Below are 19,512 nucleotides of genomic sequence, written 5' to 3'. Positions count from 1 at the left end.
ATATTTGAGTGCTATACACATGATATAAATAATTTTTTGTCACTAACATGAGGAAAACAATGATGACTCCTACATCAAGCCATTTATTGCTTGACGAGGCGGCCTCTAGAAAGTCGTTGAATTCTTTGAAAGGCAGCACGACCTCCCTGCCTTCATGTAGAAACATACTGGGGGGGACAGTGAATGTAACAGCTGTCATGCCCTCGGGTGCCTTAATCAAGCAAGCGTGGAGAGCCCGCAAATCACGGGGCAAACGGTTAACATCTTCTTTGGTGAGCCCCGTACGTTCTAGTTGCTCATCTACTGGCGCATCTACTGGCGCATCAGGAGCTTCTGGCGCATCAGTCCCAACGACTAATGCCAAGCTCCGTACCGGTGACAAAGTTTTGTCTGCAGTGTTGGCAGCATCTCTTCGTGTTTGTATCAAATTTTGTACATTTTTCAAGTATTGCAAAAGAATTTGAATGTAACATAAGATATCCGTGTTTTACCTTTAGATTATGAACAAGTAGTGATTACCTTTAGATTGTCCAACTGGCATAGCACTTCGGTCCCGGATGCTTGACTACTTTCGCCGAAATGCCAGCGAAATGGGAGGTTGATCCTTTTTTTAAACGGCCGTGTAGAATTTAAATTTAAATATTAAATGAAATGACATTTTTTATTAAAATTCTGGGAAGACGAAACGACTCTTCAAAATTCTATATAATTTGAGAAACTCCCCCGTTTCGATCAAAATTCAAAAACATCTAAGATTTGGAAGAAGAAATGACCGCTTGGGTTCCAGTGCGACCCCCTGGCTATGACCCCTCAAATGTGCCACTGTCCCCCGGCTATGATCCCTCAAATGTGCCATGGTCATGGCCCCCCAGCTATGTTTCCGAAGAAATAGATGTCAATTTCCAACTCCCTCCCGGTCTCGAAGTTCCTCCCGGTTATTAAATGCCTCCTCCCAACTACAGGAGGACATAGCCATGGTCGCCCTTAAAAGTGCCACGGCGTAGCCCAAGGGGGGCACCCACCACTAAAGCCGTACATATGGAGGGGCGATCGCTGGGTCTTGCCAAAGAGACCCTGGATTAGAAGGAGACTGGGGTCACGCCAGGGCCTTTATGAAGGAGTGTTTTATTAATTTAGCTAGCTTTTTTCTGTTTTCTTCTTCCATATTTTGTTTTATAAAAAATATGGAAGAAGAAAACAAAAAAAAAACTAGCTAACTTAAACAAAAAAAATTGATTATTTAGTTAGCTAACTTTTTTTTTGTTTTCTTCTTCCATATTTTTTTTTCTTCCTTGTGTATTAGCTAGGATCCTTTTTGATGTGTTAGCTAGGATCGATCCTTTTTGATGTATTATATTGTTCACGTTCTTAATTTAATCACATTTTGTTTTCTATAAATTTTTCTTTTTTGTTAAATAATTAATGCTATCTAAATAATTTATAGATATAAATTAGCAGTACAAAACAACCAACAAATAATAAAGTATAAAAAAAAAAATTCTACACGGACCTTTAATTAAGTAAACGTCCCTGTAGAATACCTTTCTACACGGATATTTAGTTAAATATCCGTGTACGAATGCTTTTCTACACGGATATTTAGTTAAACAGAATACCTTTCTACACGGATGTTAAATTGAAATTCTGTGTACAAATATCTTTCTACATGGATGTTTAGTTAAACGTCCTTGTACGAATACCTTTCTACACATATTTTTTTGTATATAAAACTTATTAAATAAATAAATTGCTAATGTGAAAAACCTCAGGTTTTTCAGATTTTTCAAATTTCAAATTTTATATTTTTCAAATGCAAAACATAAAAATAAAAAAAATACCTTTTTATTTTTTATTTTTTTTTAAGTTTTTCATTTAATATTTAAACTGTAATAAAAACTACAAAATCATATTAATATTTAACAGATCATAGAAAAACACACAACAAATCGTACAAAATCATATATAATATATTTAACAGTGATAAACGTTTCCACATATATTAAAATATAAAATAAGACAGCCGCTTGTTCAGGAAGGCTCCAACGATGGTGGTTAAATCTTCAATATAGCATGGCCAGCTTCTAGCTCCTGAGATAAATTGCTTGATGCGTAGAGGAAAAAAAAACAATTAGAAATTGCATGCAGCATCACATTAATTCCTTCATGAAATAAATTGCTTGATGCAAGAAAAAAATTAAAAAGTTAATAGACAACGAATTAAAAAGAATTAAAAAGCTACATTTACCTTTTTGTTTCCTCTTACAACAAATAAATCCTTTCAACGATTTTTCTTTCAAGATTATGAAGAAGAGATGGCGAATTGGATCCAAGAATGAATTCTATCTCCACGTAAAAAGTATTCATTCTTGTTCCAATTCGCCATCTCTTTTCCATGATATTCTTGCCCTCTTCACCTTCTTTAATTCGATCTCCAAATGAATCGATCTGCTGCATTTATAGAAACACAAGAAATTAAGTTCCCGGCCACCGGTTCAACCACTGTATTAACTATTCTTTTCAATATTCTCACCGGTTCAACCACTGCAATCATTACCTTATTTTTAAATTCCAGGTTATAATTTTTAAATTTCTGGTTATTTATTTTTAAAGCACATTATTTTTAAATTACATATTTTAATATTTCTATTTCTACACGGTCGTTTAATTAAATATCCGTGTAGAAACATGTCATACACAGACTTTTTATTAAACAACCGTGTAGAAAAGAAAGGGGAGCTACACGGATATTTAATTAAACATCCGTGTACGAACGCTTTTCTACACGGATATTTTATTAAATGGCCGTGTAGAACTCCTTTTTTTAATTACACGGTTTAACAGTTTCACATAATTCGAAAAGTTACCTTTTTATTAAATTATGAGAAGACTCAAAATGACTCTTCAAAATTGTATTACATAAATTCTTAGAAATTAGTTTAAAAAATATGATATTTATATTAGTATTTAGATTTATATTTATATTGATAATCTGATTTTTATATTAATAATCTGATATTTATATTAATATTTAAGTAAACTAATAGGATATTTATAATAATAAATAATCATATTTCTATATTAATAATTAGATATTTAAACTAATCTAATATTTAAATTCATATTTAAACTAATAAAGTATTTATATTTATATTTAAAAAAATATAAAATATTATCGGTTTATAGTCATCCAAAGCTCTCATCAGTACTGCAAATAAACTCTGCTTCTCTATTCGAGTCATTAATACAGAGATGGATCTTCTTGCTCATATACAAAAAAAAATATTATAAAAAAATAAAAAAATAAAAATGAGAAACAAATTAATATCCAGAGATAGATATATAGAACCAACCTTAATCTTTATAATCTGACTCTTCGTTTGGCTCTTCATCTCTGAAATATTATAAAAGAAATAAATATTATACATTGGTTTTTTTTCCAGAAAAGAAATATTAAAAATTTCAAGTTTAAAAAGAATAAATATTATACATTGAATTTTTTTTCCTTTTTCTCTTTTTTTCACTGTTTGAACATCTTCCCATAGTCCTTCATTGTGGTCAGATCTGATGTAATTTGCTCCGTCTTGTTCTTTAATAATTGTTGCTATCTCAGCTTGCACATCGGCACAAAATGGAGGTATCTCTTCGAACTGGTCGTACTCTTCTTCCTCAGTTACGTTTTCTACCCTAACAATCCTTCTTTTTCCAGATAGGACGACGCTCCACCTAGCATCACTCGGGTCAGTGACATAAAAGACTTGGGTGACTTGCTTGGCGAGTATGAACGGATCATCAACATACCCGACTTTGTTAAAATCAACAAGTGTGAACCCGTCATTATCAACTTTAACACCCCAATCTTCGACCCATTGACACCGAAATAAGGGAATGCTGAGGTGAGCATTGTAAATGAGCTTCCAAATTTCTTCAATAACACCGTAATATGATTTGGAATGTTCTAACAACCATCTGGGGTCCTTCGCCCAGCAATCTACCAGTTTCACTTATGGGCGACATTTCGGGGTGTGACTTCACTATTTCTTTCAGCCATCCTATAAAAAGAATGGTTATGCTCGTCAGTAAGCCACTTCTGACTTCTCGTGTAGTTCTGCTATCGAAAGATTGCCATGTGGTCATCGATATAGGGAGTAACATCTGTCATGTGCTGTAGTACAATAAAATGTGCCTTTAGCATTTCATCTTTATCAGCAACTACGGCTTTCAACCCAATAGTCCCTACTCCTTGGAGCCTGCCCTTGTTTCTAGATTTTGGAATGCCAAAAGGATCCACACCGGTCATGTAGTTGGTGCAAAACTCAACGACCTCTTCCGTGGAATATCCTTCTACGATGCTACCTTCAGATCGAAATCGGTTCCTTACGTAACTTTTCAAAATACCCATAAATTTCTCGAATGGATACATATACCGCAGGAACACAAGACCACAGATCTTAATTTTCCTCACAAGATGAACAACAAGGTGAACCATAACATTGAAAAAGATGGCGGAAAATACATCTTAAGATGGCAAAGTGTAACGACGACCTCCTTTTGCAAAGCATCCAACTTTAGCGGGTTTATCACTTTGGAATTAATTGCGTTGAAGAAAAAAAAAGTTTCGTGATGGTTTGCCGAACGGACTTTGGTAAAATTTCCCGAATTGCAACAGGAACATATGTGTCATTAAAACATAGCAGTCGTGGAATTTCGGACCAATCAATTTCATGTCCTTCATCGACACCAGCTTCTTAATATTCGAAGAATATCCCGATGGGACTTTAATACTATGAAGGCATTTGCAAAAGCTTATTTTCTCGATCTTCGACATTGTGCACATTGCGGGGGATATGTATGCCTTTTGCTTTTCTTTATCCTGCGGTGCAAGCATGGGTCGTATTTTCATTTCTACCATGTCTTTTTGAGTTTTAATACCGTCTTTAGTCTTCCCCGAAATGTTCAATAATGTGCCAATTAGACTGTCGCAGATATTTTTTTCAATGTGCATGACATCTAGGCAATGTCTCACTTCTAAATATTCCCAATATGGTAGCTCCCAAAATATGGACTTCTTTTTCCAAATATTTTTCGGTGGTGCTTTAGCACATTTTCCAAAAACAACTTTCAGGTTTTTAACCCGCATGAAGACACCCTTCCCGTCTAACGGACGACGTGCCACTCCAAGCTTAATGTTCCCATTGAATTCTTTCTTCTTCTTACGGTATGAGTGATTAATAGGAAGAAACCTACGGTGCCCCATAAAAACATTCTTTTTACAATTTTTTAACCTCAGCACCTGCATGTCATCTTCACAGATAGGGTACGCTTTTGCTCCTTTAGTACTGTAGCCTGATAAATTTCCGTACGCGGGGCAATAATTTATGGTGCAAAATACCATGAACCGCAATTCAAATTGTTCTTTGTCGTACGCATCCCACACCCGGATGCCATCCCTCCACAATTTTTGGAGGTCCTCAATTAATGGTGTGAGATATATATCTATGTCATTTCCGAGTTGTCTGGGTCCTTGGATTAGTAATGACATCATTATATACCTGCATTTCATGCACAACCAAGGAGGAAGATTGTAGATGCATATAAGAACTGGCCAAGTACTGTGCCGACTGCTCATGCTTCCAAACGGACTCATTCCGTCTGTGCTCACCCCTAACCTAAGATTTCTTGATTCACCACCAAATTCTGTGAACTCTGTATCAATGTTTCTCCACTGAGAATAATCAACCGAGTGTCTTAGTTTACTGTCCCTTTTGCGCTTTTCTTCATGCTAACACAATAATTTCTCATTTTTGGGATTTGCATATAACCGTTTGAATCTCAGTATTATCGGAAAATACCACACTGACTTAGCCAGAGCCCGGCCCTTATTTCCTTCATCGTTACCATCATCAGTGTCTTGGTCCTTACGTTTATACCGTGAAACACCACATTTAGGACAAGCATGCATGGCCACGTACTTTCCACGGTACAATACACAGTCATTCGGACATGCATGTATTTTTTTCGATCTTCAAATCCATTGAGCAGATCAACTTCTTCGCCTGATATATTGTACAAGGTAACTCGTTGTTATCTGGGAGCATTTCTCGTAAAAGCTCTAATAAGGACGTGAAACTCTTATCACTCCAACCATTGTCTGCTTTTAAGTTCAATAATTTCAATACAGTTGGCAGTTTCGAAAATTCGGTACACCCGGGATATAAAGGCGTTTTGGATTCATTAGACATATACTGAAATTTTTTATAATATTTATGATTAATTTCATTCGACTCTTCATCCGGTTCTGAAGGTCCTTCATATATCCACCTCTTCCCTTTTTTTTTTAAGGTCCTTCATCCAACTTTTTATTCAACTCTTTTTTGATTAAAACATGTATCTTCATGCTACCCTCTGTAAACATTGTCTTCTCCTTCCAGCACTGTTTTGATCAATTTATTGAAAAAAAAAAATTCTCTCTCGCTCTGTATTTTGATCATTTCAGAGACGGATGGAGATTCGGATGAAGAGGTGGAGGAAGGACCTTCAGAGACGGATGAAGAGGTGGATGAAGGGTCAAAGCCGGTATTCTTGTATTACACACGGAACTCACTAGATCCTGTATTCTCCTTCCTTAGATTATATTCTATTTGATATGATATGGACTGTACGGATATTATGTGTATGTTTATTTATTGTTATGTGACTGATGCTTGTATGATTATATTACGCTTCCGCTTTATTTGTTATTGTTCGTGTTTATTAGCGTTGCATGCTTATTGATTAATAAACATGAGGCGAGGCATAATCACAACTTAATCAAGAATTTTTGATTTAAGTATGACAACTATCGCTTTTAAAAAGTCCGAAAAAACTATAGCACAACTAATGCGCAACTATATCTAGCTAGCTATTTATAACTCTTAAATCTGCACATGGGGCCAGAATACTAACGCATTTTTCCATTTTCAATATCTATATACAGCCGTTTGTTAATATAAATAACAACTACGGCCATTTTTCTTAATTTCTTATGCACGCTTTCTAAGAAAAGCTAGTATTTTTTTTTTCAAAAAGACAAAGAAAAGCTAGTAGTTATATTTTGCTTAGATGATTAAAGAATATATATATAGAATTAGCACTAACCTCATTTATTATCAGTACAACCTGATTGCAATGGGCCTTTTTTTACCGTAAAATATTCGGTCCCCCAATATAACTGTTCATTGGTCGACTCCACAGTCTCATATTTTGACACCACACACATAAACATATATTTTTTTTAAAATAGGCATATTGTCTGTTTCATTAAATGAAACAAGTTTTACACCTAACTCCACATCTATTGGTGCAATTGTTTGTAGTTCAACATTCACACGTTTACTGATGTAACTGGTAAAGCACCAAAGCAGCGATCAAGTCCCGGTCAAGTCATAATTATAATTGGTAAAGCAGCGAGTGTACCGACATATCAGCAGAAACCTCTCATTTTTGTACGAACCATACCGGTTGAGGTCCTTGTATATGTTACCCACCACAAGCTGTTCCATGCAAAGTTGTAATAGCTAGGCTAGTGATTCAAACTAGGGTGCCGACTCATGGTCAAAACACAACATATGTACTGCACCGAGCTGTTCCGATCAAATTAAGTGAATTCATGCATGCAGTAACTGAACCTAGTGTAAGGCACCCTTGAGAAGTGCCCCACCAAAATTGTACCTAAACTAAGTACACTATCTTTTAGGGTTGCCCTGTTGATGGCATGGCCTAGTGGCCTAGCTCTATACTTTCAGGGGTGCTGTTGTATATACACCAAGTATGTATCAGTCTTTAGGTCAACTGCTGGTGTAACATAGGCTATATATACTTAACAGCCTTAATTGATTAAGAGCCATCGTTGGAAAACCTAGGTATGAACTATATAAAGAGGGATATTGTGCTAGCTGTTGAGTTGGGTTGGGGACGGATGCAGAACCTTTTTTAGATGGGGTCAATATTATGGGTCTACATAGAACATACTATATATATATATATATATATATATATTGTTGTTGTTGTTTAAGTTTATTATTTTCACAAGTGTGATGGCCAACAATTCAATGACCAGATTTTAAATAAATAATGGGGATCATTTAGAATTTCTGTTAATATCAGCATTAAAAAGAATATAAAAAGCACCAATAATTGTTACTTCTAATTATAAAAAAAATGGGGTAAATATATAAACCCCGTACTAACCACATCTCCTGCACCTAATTATTTACTTTTTTGAGAAGCAATCTGTGGTCGTGGCAAAAGCAACACGCTCCGTGTGTAAGATCACAGGTTTAAAGTTTGAATTGGGGATCTCATATACATATTAAATAGTTGGGTTATGGGTGCAAACAAATCAGATATTATCCGTTCGTATCTAAAATTTCAATACGAATATTCGATATCCGAATATCCGTGCGGATGCGGATACAAATACGGATATGATTTTAAATTTTAATTATCCATATATAAATAGTAGATTTATATCATATAATTTAATATATATTATGAAAAAAATATATTATATTATTCACTGTTACAAAGAAAAATGGATATTCCATCCGTATTCGTTTAATATCCGATCTTTATCCGTCTAATATTTGATCTTTTGCTAAAAAAAATAATAATTTATTTACGATTGGCCAGTTTTGTGTACTTGTATGAGAAATAATATATTTTTGTCTTGAATAAAAAAAAGGAGAGGCTAGATCTGGTCCCACTTTATCATTGAAAAAAAAAAAGTAAAAATTATATTGCACAGATCGTAGTTTCTCTTTCACATGACAATATGGTCAATGAACAAAAGTACGAGACAGTTCTTACACAAAAGGAAACTCGAGCAATATTGTGTAGGGCAGTAGGGGTGCTAAAACTTATTAATCTTTTCAATTACCTTTATTAATGTATGTTTAATCTGGGTAAAACATGTTGGGATTTGGAACAATTAATTTCAGTTATTGTAGTACCTTTAGAACCATGTACGTACTATTTATATAAAAAAAAATCACAACTTCAAATATTCCAGTCAAAATAATTAAAATCTAATTAAAATTTGAAATCTTTAATTTGATACCTACATATATTGAGAGATTCAATCAATTGAAGAAAATGATTATTTTAGACAATTAATAATGACCCAAGTTTTATCTCCTGTCTATCAAAACAACATCAGATATCATTGCTATTTATCTCCTGTCTATCATATGTAAACTTTGTGCTTCTATTTTGATATTAGGTCTTTATTCTAGATCCTTCTTTCTTTTCTTTTTGTATCGATCGTCCTTCATGTAAAACATGACTGAGCATTTGAAATCCATAAACCGATCGATTAACCATGCATTCTTCGCTGTTTCATTATTTTGTTTGAATGCATTTCTTGTGAAATATTTTTTGTTCATACTTCACCAAATTACACTATATACCTAGATTCAAGTGGAGTTCCTACGATTTATCTGCAAGGATAAAATACGACTATCGCCGATGGTGAGCTAACAAAAATTGTTATTTTCGAAGGTATCATTATTACCGACGAGAATATACTACACTATTAAGCACTTTTACTCTCTCACGGATATAACAAATTAATTCTTATAATTTATAAACTAGATTAGATACAGAGAGATAACCAGAAATTCTACAGTGATTGAAATTGAATTAGATAAAAGAATTTAGGTAGTTATATTTACAATGTTACATATATTATTTTATTCAAACATATATTTCATTAACGAGTGAGTCTACGGTACTATGCATAGTGCATATTGGTCCATACTATGACTTCATAATATCTGATTTTAAGTGACTCCATATGAAAATGTACTTGGTGACTGAATTTTATATTTGTTTAGAATTCTTTTAGATAGGTAGAAAATGACTTATACTATAGTAAGTAATTCTAAAAATATAAAATTTGGTCTTGAAGTAAATTTTCATATGGAGATGATATTGAGTGGTTCGGATCAATAATTTGGACTTAAAAAATAGAAATATGAAGCCATAGTATGAACCGGTGTGTGCAATGCATATATAGTGTCATAGCCTCATTCTTCATTAATAAAAAGAACAAACTATTAAAATCATAAAATTTACAATGATCTGTTAAAGAATTCAGCTGAGGAGAAGCAGTGATGTTGCTATCTGAGGACCTTAATTAAGTGTGGGCCGTGTGGCCTTTGTATGGTGTGTACAACTATTGGATCCTATTTGAGCCCATTCCAGCACTATTTAACTCTGATGGTCATAGCAACACCTCCAAAGACCCAACTTTTTTTAAAAATTTTATTGAAGAACATTAACCAAAGAAATATCTAACATAAATACTTCAGTTATGACTTATGAAAGAAGTGATCTCCTTTTGCTTCTACATTGATCAGTACAAAAATATATAGAAGAGCAAGTACATATATAGTGTATATATACCCAATTAAAAGGTGTGCTCTTCTATTTTTTCTCTTCCCTTCGATTCGAACTTCCGCTGCAACTACTGTGTCTGTGTGCGTCAGGTCAATGGGCCCCTACCTCGCCAGCTCATGCTTTTCCTTAGCTAACAGCTGTCCAGGAAGTCTTCAAATACAGCAATTGATTCTACAGTGCTGCTGGAAATGTCAGTAAATTAAATAATATTATCATGAAGTCATTTAGTGTACTTACCAAACATATATAAGTAATAATGAACATAGATAATAATAATAATAATACTAATAATAATAATAAATAATTAAATTACATTTATTATAACAATAATAATAATAATAATTATTATTATTATTATAAGCAAAAATGAAAATAATAATATAAAAGTACCAAAAAATCAACCAATTTTTGGAAAAGGAAGCATCTAATTGTCCACAGATTTTTGTCCACAGCTTTGACTTGTGTGAATACTGTAAAACTACTTCTATATGCTGTATAATAATATAATATATCACATAAAATATATCAGTTAATTACAAAACATCCAGCAACTATTTAAAGTGGTCCCATGATAGATAAAAAGAGATTGCAACTTGCACAACCGGACAAAAATTTGTACTTTCAAATTGTACTTTCGGAAATTGCAGTTATAGGAAGTTACTGGTAGTTACTGTTAGTTATTAGCAGTTATTTTGACAAAAAAAGTGATAAAAATACAAAATTAAATTTCCCGATTATTTTTTTATTCTTTTTTTTCTCGATTTAATGAACAACAATAAAATCATCAACACATTTAATACTGTAAAATTGACCATTTTACCTATAAAAATAAAATGTATAAACTATAAAATAACAGACATGCAAAATTTACAAAGGAAAACAATAAAATAAACTGTTAAGAAATATAAATTTTCAATACTGTAAAATTATCAAATTAAACTGTGAAATCAAAAGGTAAAAACTATAAAATAAAAAAATTATAAAATTAGCAGATTAAAATACAAATTTAAAAACATAAATTTTCAATACTGTAAAATTGTGAATATAAACTACGAAAATAAAACGTAAAAACTATAAAATTGCAATGATGTAAAATAAACATATGAAAAGGATAAAATAAAATGTAAAAAATATAAAATTTCAACTTAAACTACAAAAACAAAACATACAACCTACAAACAACAATACTGTAAAATTTCTAAATCTAAACTATAAATCGATCCCATGTATACTGTAAAATTTCAACATCCAAACACAACTATATCATTCAACATCCAAAATAATATCCAACATACTATGCAAAAATAAAACTTCTAAATTATCATCCTCTGATGAACATTGTTATGATGAGTAAGAAGCCTCATCACAAGAACCACACGTTCTTTTAAAATACCGTCCTACATACAAATAAAATAAACAATGTAACAAATTGGATTTATTACAAATAAGAATTACAAAATAAACTTTCAAGTTTTTTACCTGTGTGAAATTCACAGGAGTGTCGGTGATTATATTGTAGACAAAACGCAAAACGAAGATAGCACAGTCCTGTGATTATATATGTTGTAAAACATTGCATATATATCCTGTGAAACTGTTAAACAAATCCAGTAAAATAAAGAAAATAAATACAATGCATAGCTCATGTAAAATATATGATATATCATGTAAAACTGTAAAACATATCCTAAAAAATATTCTACATAAATTTAAAATCTAACTGACCAATCCTGTAAAATAATGCATAGAATATGTAAATTGATTACATTCATCCTGGAAATTTCAATCCGTAAATAACTCACTCAATACAAGTTCAAAGCATTTATAGTGAAAACCAAAACCTGAAGCCTAATCAACAAAATCAATCAGACAATTTTTTTTAACTTGTATCTCACAGATTTCAACAACAACAAAAAAAAATTAGGATTTCCAAATATCAATTCATAGCATATCCAGGTGAACTTATTAATAAAGGCTGTGTGTTACGACAGCCCAACTTTTTAAAACAAAAGCAAAACCACCAGAATCAAAGGTCCAAAAGACGATCCATACCCGATCAATTACTCAGATTGACCAGCAGTGCCCATCTCCTTTTCACAGAGCCTCTCTGAAGCCTTTTCGTGGGAACCAGGTCTCGATCGTCAGATCAGGCTTCGTATTTAGCCCCACACCGAGGATCACGATCGTGAGAAATGAGGTGACGCAGCAAGGAAGTTCTCAGTCCTCCCACTTGCGTGATTCGCGGGGTGTCAGAGGTTGCGGTTCAAGTACCCCTTTCCCTTCTCATCGGTGCCTGGGGAAGTCTAGCGTATCACCTCATCGCCGTATCTGCTTCGAGTGCGCACCACCGAGCAAGCCATACCTGAGATCGTCGATTCTCATCGGAGTTACAATTGAGAGAGTGACTAGATCTAATTTTGATCAGGAAATGGTGAGTGTACCTCCATGTGACCCCCCCCCCCCAATCAGACAGTTAAATCAAGGAGCAATTTAATTACAGGAATTATAGAGAAGAAATCGACGAAATATAGAAGGGAAATCTGAAAGAGGAAGGAAATTGCTTTAGCTAAGGAGCTGATCGGGAAGGAAGTTTTTAAAAATGAGATTCAAAAAAGGAAAGAGACAATCAAGGATGGGAATGTTTAAATAGGAGGAGATGAGACCCATTATAAGGTGAAACCAAAGGTAGCGACACAAGCTCCCAGGTTCTGTTCTTCTCGAGGGCCTCGAGCTCTTCTTGCATGGCTGCTTTTCATTTTAGGTCTCCCTTAGCAACAGGCAGAGACAAAGGACTTGACACAATTGGCACTGTAGGCATGACTCCCTCATTCTGCTGTGTTCTTCTAACATACACCTTACGGTATCTCGACTCCTCCTGAGCCTGAGTTCCACCACCTTCGGTCTCATTCTTCTCAACTTCTGGCTCAACCAGAGCCAAATTCTCTTTTACTGGAGGTTTGGAGTAACGTACTCCATTCTGGTCAAAAATGAATTTCTCTCCAAAATGTACTGAAATTCCAATAGGCATGGCCAAAAAACTACATTCATAAATATTTTGTCAGTTTACTGATTTCAATTGTGAACAGTTGTGAATAGTAGTGAACATTAGTATATGAACTGAAAATACGTAGATGAACAATAAACATGTATACGTATATGAACAGTAAATACGTAAATGAACAGTTGCAGAAAAAAAATTACCTAATTTAGAAGCTGAACAGTACGTCTCCTTTTCTTATTCTCTTCTTCTCCTTATCTTCCTCTCTTTCTCCTTCTGGTTCTGTCTTCTCTTTCTACACAAAAAAAACCCGCCTATTTATAATGCAAAAAAAAGGTCGGGCCGTGGAAAAATTTTGCGGTTTTGAATTTTTATTCGGGGCCGTGGATTTTTTCCACACTTTCGAATTTTATATCTGGGCCGCGGATTTTTTTCCTCACTTTGGGTATTTTTAATTTTTTTTCAAAAACCTAGTTACTTTATTAAAATATTTTAAAATTTGGGTAAAAATAAAAATGTCGGATCTATTGGCATATCAATAACCAGACCGGCTAATCGCTTCTAGGAGTGTTCATTGGGTCTTGTTTAGTCCGTTTTGAACCGAACCGAATTAGTTTGGACTAAACAGTTTGATTTTTTTGGTTTAATGGTTTGATTCGGTTTGCTTTTTAAAATTGAATTATAACTTCGGTTCAGTTTGGTTTGAAAATTTTCAAAATCGAAATAACCAAACCGAACAATTTTTTTTATATATTATGAATTTGGTCCTGACTGTCCTGGTTTATTTCTTAATAGCCCAGTTTATTTCTTAATCAATTGCTTTAAATACTTTGGTTTATTTCTTAATACCCAGTTTATTTCTTAATATACTTTGGTTTATTATAAATCAATTGTTTTAAATAAAAAAATTAATATATTTCGGTTTGAATCGAAGAAGCCAAATAATTCGAAATAAAACTTTATTTCAGTTCGGTTCGGTTGCAATGCTAAATCAGTTCTGTTTGGTTCTATTTTTGAAACCAAATTATAACTTTGGTTTGCCTAATTCGGTTCAGTTGAAATTGATCCGAACCGAATTGATGAACACCCCTAATTGCTTCCATAAGTATTTCAACACCATATGCTTATAAGAAGTTTTCGCGTTTTAAAATTCCGTATAGTCGATCCAAACCATTGAACGTGATATCCATATTAAAACGTACTTGGAGACCTAATTTTATAATTTTTTTTTTAAATTTCACTACTATTTTTTAAGGTAAGTAAAAAATCATTGTTTTTTTTAGTTCATAATCTTCTGAATCAATTGATTTTCTACTATCTTAAAAAATAATAAAAAAATTCAAAAAAATATAAAATTTGACCTCCAAACACATTTTAATATAGATATCATACTAAATAATTTGAATTAACTATTTAGACTTTGAAATTACAAAAATAATTTGAACTTAAATTTTCTTCCGCTCCGAATCTCAAAATCTTCAAGATTAGCCGTGCTTTGATACTTCCCCTTCTCAGGATTCTCTCATCTTCCAACTTTTGATAGATCCACCTCAGATTTCGCACGTAACCTGATCCCAATTGCTCCTTAGACTCCGTACTCAATTTGATTTTGAATGATGTGACCTATGGAATGGAAAAATATGTTCCAAGGTCGTTGTTCTTGTCGAACTTTCTAAAAAGTTTGAGCGCGTAAGATCCACATATATATAGTGAACAAAAATAAGAAAATAAACATGATCACTATATTTGTTTCCCCTATAACATGATTACTATAATACTAACCAATTAAAAGGTATCCCCATCATCCTTTTGTCATTTTTCTCTTCCCTTCGAACTTTTTTTTTTTATTTTTTTTTTAAAAGAGGCTATAAAGCCCGTTTCATTACTGAAACAGTTAATTACATCAATTTCTCAGTCCATTGACAGAGAGAAAGTTCCAAAAATAACTAGCACATTGAAACAGTATAATAAATGGCATAATAGCCAGCTAACATTCACATCTAAAGACCAGAAGTACTTTAACCAAGCTAAACATAAGCCACATAACATTGGGCTGAGGGGTATATTAACTACAAAAAAGTTGAAGTAATTCTTCATTCAGAGATGCATCAGATCACCATATGTTTGCTGGAGGCATGGTGTCATCTGATACACCATAAGCAACCAGCTCCATGTTGGGTGGAATGACAGAAATGGGAATGGCATCTTCTATTATTGGCATCCAGGATTGCGCCTCTGCAGCCACTGGCGTCTTCATTTTTCCTGTCCAATATTCAATTAAAATTTTAATCTGAAAAATCAAAGCTCTAACAGTTTTAGGGTGAATATCATTAAAACAAATATCATTTCTATGTTTCCATATTATCCAACAAACCGCACTAAGTACCACTAATAAACCAGTGCATTCATTTTTAGGTAAATTTAGGGCATGATGAAAAATGTCTCCCCATGTACACCAGTTTGGTAACCAGATTTGACTTTTACCAAGATAAAACCATATCTGTTGAGCTAGGTGGCAGTTAAGAAATAAATGGTCTCTAGTTTCCTGTTCCAAGCAAAAGTGACACTGTGTTTCCTACCCAGCCTTTTCTAGTTAAGGTATCCTTGGTCAATATTTTTTGGTGCATGGTGAGCCACATAAAAACTCTTATTTTGGGAGGGACTGGTAATGTCCACCAAATAAGTGGGAGAGAAGACAGAACTCCCGTATTGTTGAGTAATCTATAAATGGATTGAGTGGAGAACTTCCCTGAATTTTCCCATCTCCAAATGAGAGTATCTGGTGTGTCAGGAAGGTGTGTGGAATTCACAATGGACAGAATTTGAGCCCAATCAGCTTGGTCAATTCCCATTAAAATCCTTCTAAATTGTACAATATTTCCTTGGGAGGCAATGACCTCAGTTAATAGTACTTTTTTATTGGTACAGAGTTGATAGACTTGATAAAATCTAGTGGCTAAAGAACAGTTTTGATACCATATATCTTCCCAAAATTTAACTGTGGAATGAATTTGACCTGGTTCAAAACTAGTGCTAACTTGACCTAAATTCTCTAATTTACTGATGGCTAGCCAAAAAGAGGAAGGATGTAAAGATGAGGCAGAACAGTATTTGGTAATAACTAGATCTTTCCATGTACTAGAGTATTGAGGATTCTTTAACTTCCACCACCATTTGAGTAACAAAGAGATATTCATTTCTCGAAGATTTAGAATGCCCATGCCTCCCAAATGTTTTGCTAAACAAGCTATAGACCATTTCATCAAAATATATTTCTTTTTAGAGTGATCACTACCTCTCCAAAGGAATTGTCTTCGGATCTTATCAATTCTATTTAAAACAGTAATGGGTATTTTAAAAACAGACAATGTATACAAGGGAATTGCTGTTAGTACTGAATTAACTAAAGTAAGTTTACCACCTAAAGAGAGTAAATGTTCTTTCCAACTAGAGAGTTTGTTTTCAATCTTATCTATCAGGAATTGCCAGTCAGCTATAGTTAATTTTTTGCTACTTAAAGGAAGGCCTAAGTATAGGAGAGGGAAAGTATCCCACTGACATCTAAACAGATGATTCAAATTGGTGGATCTACTGGTATGAATAGGGTACATAGAGGTTTTGGAATAATTTACCCTAATTCCTGAAAGAGCCTCAAAACCTAGCATTGCCCACCATGCTGATTCTACATTAGTTTCAGTGGCAGACAAGAAGAGGATAGTATCATCAGCATAGTGGCAATTTGTAATGGCTTTGTTATTTAAACATGGAGGTCCTAAACCTATCAGTTTATTTTGTAGGCGCCCTTTAGAAAAGATCTTGCTGAGTGTATCAGCAGCTAAGATGTATAAAAAAGGAGACAGAGGATCTCCCTGTCGGACACCCCTTTTACAATAGAAAAACTCAGATAAGTTCCCATTAATCAGTACACAAGATTGAGAGCTATGGAGCCAGTGAGTGATCCATTGGATCCATTTTTGTCCAAAGTTTCTACTCTGTAATACTTCTAAAAGATAATCCCAGTGGATCTTATCATAGGCTTTCTCAAAGTCCACTTTGATCACCACTCCATGTTGTTTTAAAGTTTGACAGGAATGTAAAATTTCTTGACTTAAGACTACATTATCCAGGATGTATCTATGTTTGATGAATGCAGATTGGCTGGCATCAATGATCCTAAACATAATAGGTTCTAATCTGAATGTAAGTAATTTGGATAATAATTTGAAACTACAGTTACCTAAACTAATGGGTCTATATTTGGTAATAAGCTTAGCATCTTTTTCTTTTGGAATAAGGCATATGCAAGATTTGTTAATTTTATGGAGATTCAAGGTGTTGTCAAAGAAATGGTGTGCCAGAATCATGAGATCTGCCTTAACTATGTCCCAAAAGAATTGGTAGAATTTGAAGGTGAAACCATCTGGCCCAGGGGCCCCATTGGGTTCAGAAGCAAAAAGAGCATTTCTGAGTTCAGTCTCTGTGAAAGGTCTTTCTAAAGACCATTGTTCTAAAGATGTAAGTAAATCAGGAGTATCCCAGAACCCTTCTTCTAAATGACCAAATTTAGTTCCAGTCGTACCTAATAAGTCCTTATAAAACTCAACCACATGTTTTTGAATGATATGAGAGGCAGAGGTCAACTGCCCATCAATTTCTAAAGAATTAATCCTATTTTTCTTTGATCTATGGGTTGCAATTGTGTGGAAGAATTTGATGTTGGAATCCCCCGCCTCTAACCATTTCTGTTTGGATTTGATTTTCCAGATTTCCTCCTCCTGATGATATAGATTTTCTAATCGGGTAGTGTAAAAGAACCATTGTTCCTCTTCTGAGATAGTTCCCTTCGAACTTGAAATTCGCATCCTTTAAGATATCTCATATTTTGCGTGATCTTTTGGAAAATCTCAACTGTTCAAATTGTTTTGCACGAATCTCAAAGCTCAAATAATACTGGCCCACTACGCTCTTACCAGAACAGGCACCGGACGCGTCGGTCACGCAAAATATGAGATATCTCAGAGGATACGCACTCTGCACCGTACCTATTGTGTATTTGTGTGCGTCCTGGTCAATGGGGCCCTGCCTCACCAGCTCATGCTCTTCCTCTGCTGACAGCTGTCCGTGACAACTACAGATAGAGAAATGGGCCTAAAAAGCCTTTTTTTTTTTTTTTAAATAAAAAAAAACTACAAATAGAGCAATTGATTCTACAGTGCTGGAAAGGTCAATAAATAATCCTAATATAAATCATGAATTCTCGCAGTGTACTTATCAAACTAAATGATTACGATGATGATGCGAAGAAGATAATAATAATAATAATAATAATAATAATGTAAAACTACTAATAATAAAATATGAAATTATAACTAATATTTGTATTACACTCGAATGTAGTATTACTAATAGAGATCACAACAAGAGCAAACAAGATTTGACCAAGTTAAACTGAAACAAGCAAGATAAATTATGACTCTTAAAAATAGTTAGTTAGATTAGTATTAGTTTGTTATAATATTAGTATTTTTTTTTACTGATGCAGTTTCTGTCGGTGGGATCCACTTGATGACTTAGATGTAATGATTAGTTCAGAAGGTGACCGAGAGCAGAGAAAGAAAATTCGGAGGTGAGACTTAGTGTGGAAAACACTTGTTGTGTTGTGTTATGACTAACATACTTTGATTGTGGTTGTGTTGTATTATGACTAAAATGTTCAAGGTGGTCATGGCATGTAAATGGTCACGACACGTTAATTATGCCGTGTCTAAATGTGACTTGCGTAACTTATGTGGTCATTTAATCATAATTTATATTAGTTTATTTAAGATTCACCATTTTGTCAAGATCTAACGGTTCTAATTACATGTGACTTGCGTGATTACGTGCCGTGATTAAATCATGATTAAATCTTTTGCGTGTCGTGTTGTACCGTGTGAAATTTTCTAAAGATGATCAAGCGAGTGACAATACATAACCGACACACATACCGTGTTGATCCATATTATAACCGTGCCGTTCCGTGACGGAACCGGCTCCGGCTCGCCATTTTTCCTCCTCTAGTAGACTGGTAGTACAGTGTT

The 19,512-nt window shown here is 33.9% G+C and overlaps 1 protein-coding gene across 1 annotated transcript; it reads right to left on the bottom strand.

Moving 5' to 3' along the window:
• Positions 1-3,385: 3,385 nt before the first annotated feature.
• LOC144557196 (uncharacterized) lies at positions 3,386-5,959 on the bottom strand. The gene is made up of 5 exons (XM_078305726.1): positions 5,850-5,959; positions 4,711-5,549; positions 4,124-4,353; positions 3,522-3,974; positions 3,386-3,391 (listed from the first exon to the last, which is right to left on the bottom strand). The coding sequence occupies exons 1-5, from the start codon at positions 5,957-5,959 to the stop codon at positions 3,386-3,388; spliced, it is 1,638 nt and encodes a 545-aa protein (XP_078161852.1).
• Between the last annotated feature and the right edge of the window lie 13,553 nt (positions 5,960-19,512).

The sequence above is a fragment of the Carex rostrata genome, chromosome 7 (assembly GCF_964058835.1).
Source record: "Carex rostrata chromosome 7, lpCarRost1.2, whole genome shotgun sequence".
Taxonomy (NCBI): domain Eukaryota; kingdom Viridiplantae; phylum Streptophyta; class Magnoliopsida; order Poales; family Cyperaceae; genus Carex; species Carex rostrata.
The sequence above is the reverse complement of the archived record's forward strand: the minus strand, read 5'-3'. Positions and strand labels throughout refer to the sequence as shown.